Genomic DNA, 12508 nt, shown 5'->3' on the forward strand with positions numbered 1-12508 from the left:
ACAGGTGACAAAAGAGAAAGAAGATCCCGTCGTGTTGAACGTATATCTCTATGTGATCATGGACGCAAAACTGTACACCCAGAATGGTAGATTCGTTAGCGCGCTTTATTGATGACGCCCACTTCGCGATTATCTGTGGGCAGACGAACTGCGGCAAAAGAGTCTTCGTGCTGGACCTGCTTGAGGGCCCTTTCCGCGGTTTCTTTCATTACATTGTGATCCTGTGCCCCACTCTTAAGCATAACGAGGCGTACCGGCGGCGATGGATACTGTCTGGCCCTGAGGTCTATTGTTTTGACCCCGGCGAGCGGCTGAACAACTGTCTGACAGCTTTCTACAGATTGTTCGAGGGGGAGACCACCCTATACATCATCGATGATTATAGCGCGTTGGAGGCGATGAAGAAGAAACAAAAAATGCTGTCATTCATGGCTTTCTCGGGCCGTCATGCAAAGCAAAGCGTCTGGGTCCTCACTCAGAAATACAATACCGTCCTGAAAGACTTTCGCGAGCAGACAAGGTGGGTGGCTTTATTCCACTGCAAAGATCGGCACTCGTTCAACGAATGCCTGGAGGAGAACCACATCATCGAGGCCGAGAGCGAAAAGGCAGAGGTTCGACAGAAGCTCAAGAACTATCCGCATTCTAAGATCCTGCTAATGACTGATACGCCCGGCACATCTAAGATTATATATTAGACGTAATCGCCCCTTTCCAATGAAGCATGGATACCGACGAGCTTATAATAGACGAGATTCTGGGCGCAGAGGAGGAGCCCGGCCGAAGCCAACAGCCCGGCCGAAGCCAACAGCCCGACCCCAGCCAACAAGATGATGCACGGCTGCTCAGGGATATGCTGGCGGCACTTGCGGTGGGTGGGCAGGCTAAGCGATATCTGGGAAAAGACGTAACAGCCGCTGAGATCGACGCCATGAGCGACGAAGACGTTGAAAGGCTGTACTCCCGGTACGAGGCTAAGTTCGGTGCGCGGATGGTTAACGGTCTCGGAGGTATGTTCTTGAGATCATATGTAAGGGCGGCCAGCTGGCTCCTATTAATCCCACCCGAGAATCGACCAATGCTCATGGCACAGCTCGCCACCGACCCATTTGTTGAACAGGCGCTTAGCAGTGCTGGCTGCTGAATATACTACTGCTATGGTAAGTACTTAGCACCGTTAACCATGGCGCTGACCACTGCTGAGCACTGCTCATTCCAACACCACTGCTGTCCTAGAAATCAGCCGTATGATAAAGAGGAATATGAGTACAACGAATCCGGAAGGCCCGAAGGAAGCAGAGGGGGTGACAGCGGATTCTACGAATGACGGCCCTGCGAAGAATCCCAAAAAAGTCGCTGCGGGTCGAGCGGGTGCTGCAGGGAGAAAAGCCAAGGCTGAAAAGCTCAAGGACGAGCTTCGCGAGGCAAAGGCTGCTTTGCTTGGCGCAGCTGATTCCACCAAGAAACAGGCGAAGGAACCGGATTCTACCAAGGAGGGGGGAGACACAGATTTTGCGAAGGAACCGGTTTCTACGAAGGCACACCACATCACCCACTGGAGGGCGCCCCTGGCGTTATTAGGCGTTGGCAGCCTTGCAGTGCTAGTGTTGCTACGCGTGTGGTGCAGCCGCTATACAGCACATGGAAGAGGTGCAGATATTACGCCGCAAAAAGATATCACGCCGCAAGAAAAGAATCTCCATTTGAATACACGTCGCGACCCTTTCTATATAGAGCAGCATGTCTACTCCACCCAGTGACGGAAAAGTGCTAGTCAACGCGGCCTACCACGCCGCTGTGGTCTCTCTCCTGGCTACCGGGTACGCTCGTCTCGGCCAGATGTTCCTGAAAGGAGCCCTCCCGAAGCTGGACTTAACACCCCGTGACGTCGGTATGGTCATTGCAGATGTAGGCCTGGCCATGTTTTCGAAGGAACTGCTAATTAAACAAGGGCGCCTTCCTCCCAATATAATCCAGTATTAATGGCCTCCATCGCAATGATGATGGGCGGCGCCCTCGTAAACGCTTTGGCCTTCAGTGGGAGCAGCTATATGTTTTCGATGCTGAGGAGTTCCGGTGTCGACGAAGAGCGGAGGCGCCATGACCGCGCTGTAAAGCAGCTCCAAGCCGCCCAGGAAAAATGGGCCCGAAAGCACACTGAGCGCTTGGACTGGATCAACGATGAACTCCGCCGCCAGGGACACGCTGTCCAAACGTTCCGGATGTCGACACTGCAATCCGCTAGTATTCTAGGGTCACGGACAAAACTCTTACACGCGGCGCACGCGACGCACTGCTGGGCACAGAGCCACAGCTCTCCGATTTCTAAGTGCCTAGTGAAAATAAAAAACACCGCGAGATGACCTTCGTCATCCTGGGAATGTGTGTGGTTGGGGGTGTGAGTTACGGAATCGCAAAACTCACCAAGTAATCCGAACTGACTGTGCCGGATTCACCATCGAGCTCCTCGCCGTATGGCACGCACGATCTTAGTAGTGAGGTGGTTCTGCACTCGCAAATACGCCGCAACGATTAACATCTTTTTCGTCGCAAATCTGTTAGAGGGCTGCTAGAATATCTTGATGACATGGCCAGTAAGGTGTCTGCTCGCCTGGCTAATATCTACTACATCCCTCGTATGTACTGGAAGGGCCGCGCGGCCATCCAGAATCTTGCTACTGCGGCTAAAGTCTCCGAAGATGTGGTCCGGGCCTGGCTGGAAGAGCAGGCTATCTGGCAGATATACTTGCCCCGTCCCAGAAAAATACCGAGGCCTATGTTCCATGTTTCCACGCCGAATGACATCCACCAAGCCTATCTTCTATTTCTACCACATGATCGGCGAGGCCGGAAGCTGTATACGTACGTGCTGACAGTTGTTGATGTCGCTTCTCGCTACAAGGGGCGGAACCTCTGGCTACTAAAGATTCCAAAGAAGTCGCTGATGCTCTCTCTCGCATTTACAAGCGGGGATCCCTTCGATGGCTGAAGCTTCTCCAAGTTGACCCAGGACGCGAGTTCATGGGTGCAGTGAGCCAACTGCTGGCCAAACACGATGTCACAGTCCGCCGTGGTTGCCTGGATATCCACCGAGACCAAGGCATAGTGGAGCGTTTCAACCGTACTCTGGCTGAGCTGCTCTTTGGACATCAGTACGCCCAGGAGATGCGCCCCCGTCCCGAACAACGGTCTACTGAATGAGTGGCTCGGCTGCCCTCTGTTGTGGCCGCACTGAATAACGAGACAAGGAGATTGGTCGGTAAAAAGCCGAAAGACGCCATCAAGACAGAAGAGGTGCCACATAAGCCTTCCTCGACGGTTCCAGGTCGCCCCGTTAGACTTAATGAGCGGAAGATCCCCGCGGGTGTTGACGTTCGTTATCTCTACCATCCTGGAGAGCTGGAGGGCGGCTGCCGTCGGACGATCCAGCGCTTACTATCGAAGGGGGACAGTGAGACCTTATTCAGGTGCTGTCCGTAGATATGGTGGCGCTCTGATCGCAGCACGTCCATACCGTGACGGAAGATCTTTTTCTCGAAGAGGGCCTATTTGTACTGCTTATGGCGGATATGCTTTTCCACAACACCCTTTTTCACGCCCTTGGCCTTCTTTATGTTGGCTCCGTCGGCCTCCAGAATGGAATACATCTTGGGACGCAGACATATATATTTGGCGATCGGCCGCCCCGCGCACTCGTCCTTCATTTTCCCCAAGACCTTTGCTACACTGTGCAGGGGGTGGTCTTGTGGGTAATCTGAGATGTCGTACAGGTTTGCTTTCTCAGCCATATCCCTATAAACATTATCAGTCTGAATCTCGAGTAGCAGACTATCCGTGTCAGTTTAGAAGAGCTGGCAGCGCTCTCCGTACTTGGCCTTCATGTGGTTGTAGTAGAAGTCGTACATCAGGTGCTTTGAGAGATCTAGAATGCTCATGCCCACGTAGATAGGTCGGTTTAGGACTAGACGGGTCTTGTGCATCTAAATCGCTGCGAGGTCATCATCAAATATGTTTGCCCGTGCGAAGCTCGGGCTGGCTATCAAGCGTCGGAGCTTGTCGTCTTCTCCAGAGCGTACCAGCTTGACGTCCACGCTTCCGAAGGTTCTCTATGGTTTTTCCGAAGACCGAGTTGTTTATTAGCTTGTACAGGTCCTTCTCCAATTTACTCGCGGCCGTTTTTCGGAGCTCGGTGTTCATCCTGATATAGGGCTCCATCCAAGGGTTCTGGGCGAATCTAAGGGCCCGGTGAACCTTTGTCAGGCGCATTCCCAGAGATAGATACAGCTGTAGGTTCCGGTAGTGCAGGACGTACCGTTCCTTGTTGCGGAGGTTGGGGACCAGCTTTTCGACCTCGGTAGGCGCTTTTTTGCCGAGAAGGCCGTGCTGATAGTCTGACATTCACTCCTTCTGGACCACCAGACGCTCCGGGGCTAATGGGTACCCGTTATGTGCGTTATGTAGGTCGGCCGGATACTCTAGGTCGACCTCGAGGAAGTAACCAGAAGGACTGTCGTGGGGGTGGGTAGCAATCGTTTCACCGAGACGCTGCGCGTCACCTATGCTCTGAAAGCCGCCCGTTGGAAGAAACTGACTCATAGCCCAGCCATATAGATTATTGGCGTCTAAGTATTGGATGTAGCTCTTTGGACTTTCGGGGTTGTATCCCTCCACCTGCGGATTATTGGCTTTGGCGTGTCGCTTACTTACAATGGAGATTCCTCCTCGCAACCCATCTTTAATGAAGAGATGTTGGTCATAGTCCGTCAACAGCTCCAGCTCTACCGCGGTCTTCTTGAACAGCGCATCCCACGAGAGACCTGGGTTCGTAAGGTAGTGAACGCGGTCCAATCCATACTGCCGTAAACAAGTCTTCCGGAAGGCCTCAAACATATTAGCCAACAGGAGCATGTCTGTGCGGCAGTGAAGGTCTGTGTAGTCTCCCAGATTGGTGCAGTCAAATGCCTTCCATACCTGTTTCGCATGGATGTAGTCCTCATCGCTAATGCCTCCGACTTTGAGCTTACTGTAGAAAGCCTCTTTAGGTGGGAGGCTGGACTCGTCGAAGCGCTCCCGTTAGTCCATATACTCATAGGGGTAGACGCCCTTGCGCATGAGTAACTTACGTGTTTCTTCGGCAGGCTCATATCTGGCTGTGATGTGGAAAGCCTCAGGTTTGTTGGCCTCTACCAGATTGTCAAGGGAAGCCGGTAAGAGTTGAACGCTGTCGATGAAGCGGAGCTGCCCCAGCGAGAAGGAGATGTACTTTTCCGTGTTGTTGGGGATGCAAGAGATGCGGCCCTCCACCTTACTTATGGCTTGCATCAAGAGGTGGCCGTCGTAGCCCCGTAGGTTGTGGAAGACTACTGGTATGGCTGTCTTAGGACCCAGCCGCAACTTTAGGTTGCATGTGTTATGGGCCGCGCCTCTGTACTTGCCGGTGATATGGCACTGATTGCGCACAGAATAGACGCCTAGAGGCTTTTCACACACGTGACAGGTTGCGACGTTGTTGTGGGCCTGCCAGTCCTGCGGAGTCATCCTCATGGCTATAGGGTTAGCTAGAACATTTTTGATTTCCCGCTCCTCCTGCGGAAGCTTTGAGGAAGTGTTCCGTCGCGTCAGAGCCTCTGTATTCCACGGGGGGTTTTGTGCGGCCGTCGCAACGCACCACAACATAGCAGTAACTACATGACTCGTGGTGCTGAGTCTTTTGAGTGCTGCTCTCTGTAGGTGACGGTGGCGGGCCTTCAACCTTTTTGGTCAGGGCCTCAAAGTCGGCATATATGATGAACGGAGCCGGTAGCTGTTTGTGGTGGTTCTGAAAGGTGAACTTGTTTTCCCCCTCCTGGGGCATCTCCACCCTCACCACCGTCTATATCCCACAGCATTCCGGCTTATGCGCCTCGAGCAGATCCTCCCTTGTGTAATCGTGTAGACACCGCTCACAGAAGTGTTTGTGATTTCGTGTCTTACTTTCTGGGAACAGGAGACGATCGAGATCTTTTATCCACGTATAATGGAATTCGCCTGCCTTCCCAGTCAGCAGCAGATTGATTCGGGGCGTGCCACCGGGCTGCTTGCTGAGACGATGCACGATCACACCCTTGTCCCACCCGAACACGTTGATGGCGAGGTCGTTCTTTTCCTCCACTTTAGGGATCTGAGAGACGGGTGTGGGGGCGTCGATCCCACTAAAGTCAAGACCATCGTTGGTGGGATACTTTGTTGGTCTCTGAGGGCTCCGGGCGGCCGGAAATAAGGCAGACTGGAGTGCCCATCGGAGGCAGTCGCCGTCTTTGTTCTTCACGTTGATGACTGCTTTCTTGTTAATCACAGCTGCAGGTAGGGGGATGGAGGAACCGCCTCTCAGCGGCTGATGCCTTGCAATGTCAAGCCAGAGTGTTTGCACGCTATTTACAACCCACCCTGACTCTCGCTGCGTCCATTTTTCTAGCGCCTCCTGGATGGTGGGGAAGACCTTATCTAGAGCCCCGTCAATGTCACCGACCTCTAGGAGGTCCTCCTGTTTGCTGCGGAGTACTGGGTTGGTATACTCTTCACTGCCATCGACGCGGGCCTTTCGCAGCTGAACCCTGAGGCCTAGTTGGAACTTAACCCCGTTGAGTGCCAGGAACTCTTCTTCTAGCTTCTGGCGAATACTGGGTCGAATTTCTTCTAAGAATGCTACGGGGTCCGTCCAAACACCTCCGGGTACGCCCATCTGCCAGACTCGGAGGAGATTCCTTATGGCCCTGCCGTTTATAATGAATTCTAGTTTCTTTTCACCCTGTATTCCACCTAGCAATTCATCCAACTGCTCGTTACGGAGGAAGTTCCTTGTTGTCTTGCTTCAACTCCTCGTTACTTCGGGAGTTCTTGCTGTCTTGCAGCCGCTTCCACTTAGCCACAGCCGTTTTATGCCTGTCGAGGATCCCCTGCAACTCTTCCAAGGCATTGCAGGACCGTGGGTGCTTGGGCCGCACACCTAGGAGCGTGTCAAACTCCTCCCGAAGTGCTCGCGCTTTTTGATGGTGCCTCATTGTATGCGCCGTATGCCTAGTGGCAATGCCTCACTAATATGAAATTTCGATAGCCGCCAGGTGTTTGTACTCGCCGTTGTGCAATATTGTCGTATGCCTAGTGGTGTCTCTCTAATATGAAATTTCGATAGCCGCCAGCCGTTTGAACTCGTCCAAGAAAGCCTTGCGCCTCCGCTGCCTTTCACGCGTCTAAGCATTATGATATCCACAGGCCCTGCAAAGCCGAAATTGGTTTTTAACGCCCCGACCACAGCGAATACATGGCTGGTTGCCAGGACCTTTCCGCAGACGGTATAGGTGGAAGCTGCAGTACTCCCCCAGACCACTCTTACCACAGAGCTCCGTGGAGTCGATGAAAAGCCACCGGCAATTTTTGAGACTCTTTGGCATGTTGTCTTGCTTCCCAGCCGTTTAATACCTGTCGAGGAACCCCTGCAATTCTTCCAAGGAAATGCGGGACCGTGGGTACCTAGGCCGCACGCCTATGAGCGTCACATACTCCTTCCGTAGTGCTCGTGCTTCTTGGTGATTGGTTATTGTACGCGCCGTTGTGCAATATCGCCGTGTGCCTAGTTGCGATGTCTCTCTAATATGAAATTTCTATAGCCGCCAGACCCTCCTCTGGGGAGCTGGGGGCCTTTATTTGTTCTGGGAAGGGCCCCAAGGGGAGGGTGCGCCAGAACCTAAAGTGGGTATACGCCTCAAGATGGGGCTGGGAGCCCCTATTTGCCAGGAGGAGGGTGTTCAGGGAATGGGGCTTGGGAGCCTCTATTTGTTCTGGGGAGGGCCCCAAGGGGAGGGTGCGCCAGATCCCCTATTCCCTATACTACTCCATGAGACTGATTGTTGCCATGCACGTGGTAGGAAAATTCCTTATTGCGGTGCAAACTTCATGCAAATAAATAAATAAATTACTTAATTAATATATTAATTACAATACTTGTTTCAGGGTGGCATGTATTATTTCCAAGTAGTTGACTGGTATTCGGCAGCATTAGGCACAACAACCATTTCCTTATTTGAGGGGCTGGCCATCGCCTGGGTGTATGGTGAGTACATGCATATTGAGTATATAGTGGTATATGTGGTAAGTAAAGTGGAATGCAGTGAACATAGTGGTATATACGATGATTACAGTGATATATATAGAGTGTATATGAACAGTCAGCGAAGTTGCGCCGATTGACCATTGGTAAGTTTAATTCATGTACCATTGAAAAGGTTTGGTTATACACTTGTTACTATTACTTGAACAAATTTCACAAAAAAATGCCGTTTAGGGTGGAAAACTGCCTTTTCATCAATAAATACAATCTGAATATTTATTTACGCTTTCCGTGGTTAACAAAACTAGTATACCTATTTTAGATACAGTTTCACTCTACGAGGGCGTATTCATTTGAATTTTTGCACGTTTTATTTTACTATTCATATACTGAACGAAAAATGTTTAGATTTGTTTTTACAAACGCTATATTGCACTAATACCCATTGTCATTCTGATTATCCGTGCCTTTTTTGTTTGTTTGTTTTTTGCTTTTCCCATTCATAAAACTACCTTGGTCCTGTTTGTCTCCGCGTCAAGCGCATATTTGCAGTAGTGCACAATACAGCACGCAAAGTCTATAATTAGTTTCATAACTCAGAAATTCGTGGTATTGGTGTGAAATACAAAGAAGAAACTGACGTGTTTAGGTGACATCAAAGGCCGTGGCCTTTCGTAACGATCTTCCTTCACAGCTCTGGTATAACAAAGTAATATATTTTCAGGGGCAGACAACTTTTGTGAAAACATCAAGGAAATGATGCCCACCTTACCCAACAGAGTTCTGAAAATCTTGAAATTCCACTGGAAATTTGTCCTTCCCGTCATTTGTCTGGTAAAAATATTCATGAAAGATGCCACATGGTCACTCTCATAATACTCAGTATGAAACATAGCATCACATTCCACTGTGCACCGCTTGTCTGGTGTTAGACTTTTAGACCTTCATGTGTAACTGACAATGAATCAGATGAAAATCTGGAAATGTCCAGGTCAATCGATTGTTCTGCTTATTGAAACCGTCACGAAGAAAGAGCAAAAACAAAATATTACAGGATGGTCTCATTTACACAAGACTAAATTTTGTTGCTAACACTTGTGAACGCAGCTGATTGTTTGTTTCTTAAATTGATTGTTGTTTAAAATAAAAGACAACAATATACCAAATGTATACATGCATCGATAATGTGTTCGACACTAAGTTTAAGAAGCATAACTTGTTGTTTTTGCTATAGCTTCGTAAGAATTTGAGATTAAAGGTTGATCTACAGAGACACTGACCACGTCAGAGAAAAAATGTCATTGGCCGTTTATGCCTGTTTTCCCGCTCTTCCTAAATAACTTAGATTATATTATTTATTGTCTTTTCTTTTACATAAATAAATGTGTGCCGTGTTTTCAGGTAGTGTTATCGATCACCCTGTGGAGGTTTAAACCACCCACACTGAATGACTACTCCTACCCAGATATTGCTCAGACAGTGGGTTGGGTGATCGCCACAGGTATTGTCTTACCAATACCAGCCGCCATTGTCTACGGCCTATTCACAACTCAAGGCTCGCTAATGCAGGTATGCTTGGCTTCTCCACTAATGAAACTATTGCCACTTTTGTGTACATTACGACCTAAGATATATCATTGGCCTTAATCTTTATGTTATTATTTATACGTAAATTCCAGATCAAGAAAACCCGAACATTAAATCCCAAAAAGTTAAAGATGCATACTTATGACAAAAGGCAAAGAAGGCATAAATAATATTCTTCATAACAACAGTGATAGTTAGAATGATTTTTTAAAATAATCATTCCATTTGTGTATTCGAGTATCATATATGTGCCATTCCCTTTAGTGGAGGTGTTATTTTAGGCCAACAGAATTTCTCTATCTGGTCGAGTGCTTTCAGTATATCATATCTCTTATAGCGCATGCGCAAATCTCTACGATGGCTTTACATTACTAGCAAATTTTGCACAGAAATCTTGAACAACGCCAAGGTCACTGGAAATCAATGGAGCCAGGAAATGTCGTCAGAAAACACAAATCCTATGTTTCAACATTTGATTTTAATATACTTCATCTGACTAACCTAACGAATGCCTATATACTTGTGTTCACATATCATTTTTCATTATTTCACTTTCAGCGCTTCAAGCATTTATCAGCCATGAGGTATGACTCTTTTGTAAAACATTCCTGTGATGAATGCAAGGAAAAATCGTACTTCAGTGATCTTCCACTGGATAAGACAGAACTGGAAATGTGCCATATGCTGCCCGATGTTTTCCAAGATGATCGAGCTTGAAAATTTCTGCTTTCTCTGAATACACAGAAGTGCACCGATGAAACTCTTGAAACCCCTTCCTGGCTTGAATCTAAGTGGCACCATTTGTGCACTGGTTTGTTCTATTTTAGTGATACTTCATATTTTACGTATCCAAGTAAGAGTGACGTACCACACAAACATTGCGGCTTCACGGAAAAGAAAAGCGAAACAATGAAATAGTATTATAATTATCTCCACTTTGTCTGAAACGGTTAGAACGTTGGCTTGCTGGGAATGTCACGGTTTGGACCAATGGGGTGCGCGGTTTCATGAGATCCGGCTCTTGCTGTTTCGGCTGAGGATTAAGTCAGGTGATTTGTCGGAATGGGCGGTGGTATACTTCTTGCACGCCGGTTTCCTCCGCCCAAGAAACTCTCCACCATCATATATGCATGGAATTGAAGTATTCTTGAACGTAACGTTAATCGCCAATGCACCTAAAGGTTAGGGTCTTTTGTAGTAATCTGGATTTCTAATATCGTCACCCACTTAAAAACAAAAAAGGAATGGACGTACAAGCTTTGATCAAAAAGTGCTCGATGTTTAATCTTAATGCCCCTATAGTCATGTGTTAGATCATAAAGTTGAGTATCAGGACATACGCTTATTAGCATTGAATTTTTGCATTCTTTTTTAATTGGCAATAAAAGTAATTTCATTGATATGATTGATGCTGTCGGACTTTTTTGATTGGAGAAAAACAGAGAGAACCGCTGGAGAATTATATCAGACCAGGTCCAGTGCAGAGATATAGGACACGGAGAGTGTGTTTCGAACAGGAGACAATTTCTGTGAGAGGTTACAATGGAAAAGAGAGGATCCTGGTGTCCAGATTCTGCATGCAATGAGTTAGTGGCACGTTACATTTTCGTGAATGGAGAAGTTGGTCATGTATTCTCTTTTTGACCAGTGATGTCTCAGTGAGTAATTAGGACGTCTGCTGATCGTGACATTTTGTCAACTGTATCTTCTAAGCAAATATATGCATGCCTTGTTAGTTTCCATTGTGCGCTTGTCTAGGAAGACAACATAATTAACGACTTTCAACAACGACCCCTCAACACTTAATATGTTTATAGCACGTCTGGCTATCAACACAAACGACTAAATTATTTTTGGCTTCATTTTTAGCTCAAGATGCCATGTGTATACGTCAGAATTGCCATCTATCTGACCCTCGTGTGTAGCGGAGCACATGAATAGCCAATCCAAGCACGGAAACCACTCCGAACTTTACCGATATTTACTTTTTGACAAATTGTTATCGAATATCGTCCACGCGCTCACATGAATGGACTCAACCTCATGCCTTATAAATGCTATACCGGACACGATGAAAACAGCATACTGAAGTTAACATGGGTCATCTAGGACCAACTTTGTTTTTTAGATCTCTGGAAATTACATTAGACTCACAGATTCAATCAGCTTCGTCTACAAAATTTACCATACTTTCCCCCTTCGTTTTTATGCAAAAGATATGTCTGTGTTTTTTTCTATCGGCATATCGAACGATTTTACAGTCTGTTTTGGCACACTGCATAATGCAGAATGATTTATGTAAATAGAATGAAGGAACCTGATTGGACCGATGTACTAATGTGAGATTTCTGTCCTGTGAAATCAGTAGAAACAAGGGAGCTAACTTCGAGATTTCAACCGGCTGATCTGCACCTCTACTCGGCACAAGGCTTTAATAGACATTTCCAGATGAGGACACATTTGAGCCCAGCTCCCGCTACTTGTGTCGTCACGTACCGTAGGGCCTATACCTGGTTAGGTATGTAGGTCTAGAAACAGGTCTAAGGAAAACAAAATCTTCAGTCAAATTTGTTTCTTGCGTGATGAAGAATTGGATTTTCGTTGATCTAATTTGATTACCGGTAATCCGTTCTTGATAACGAATTAACCTGTAATGAGGATGGATTTATTCCGAATTTTAGAGGGGAAGCGGAACCAGTTCCTAAGCGGTTGGGGCCTGTCTCAAATTAGGGGAGAGTTCAGGGGTGTCTTGTGAGAAAAACTAGACTGAAGACCTACCACCACCTCCAGGTTCCGCGGACCTTGAGGTCGACGAAAATGCTATCCGTCATCAAT

The 12508-nt window shown here is 47.7% G+C and overlaps 1 protein-coding gene across 1 annotated transcript in view; it reads left to right on the forward strand.

Moving 5' to 3' along the window:
* LOC135473617 (sodium- and chloride-dependent glycine transporter 2-like) overlaps positions 1-10390 on the forward strand; it is a 29703-nt gene extending 19313 nt beyond the window's left edge. Inside the window, exons 11-14 of the mRNA XM_064753477.1 lie at positions 7990-8089; positions 8811-8920; positions 9488-9655; positions 10232-10390. Of these exons, the coding sequence (XP_064609547.1) occupies positions 7990-8089; positions 8811-8920; positions 9488-9655; positions 10232-10390 (537 nt within the window). The remainder of the gene's footprint in view (positions 1-7989; positions 8090-8810; positions 8921-9487; positions 9656-10231) is intronic.
* The last annotated feature ends 2118 nt before the right edge of the window (positions 10391-12508 follow it).

Source organism: Liolophura sinensis, chromosome 8 (assembly GCF_032854445.1).
Source record: "Liolophura sinensis isolate JHLJ2023 chromosome 8, CUHK_Ljap_v2, whole genome shotgun sequence".
NCBI lineage: Eukaryota > Metazoa > Mollusca > Polyplacophora > Chitonida > Chitonidae > Liolophura > Liolophura sinensis.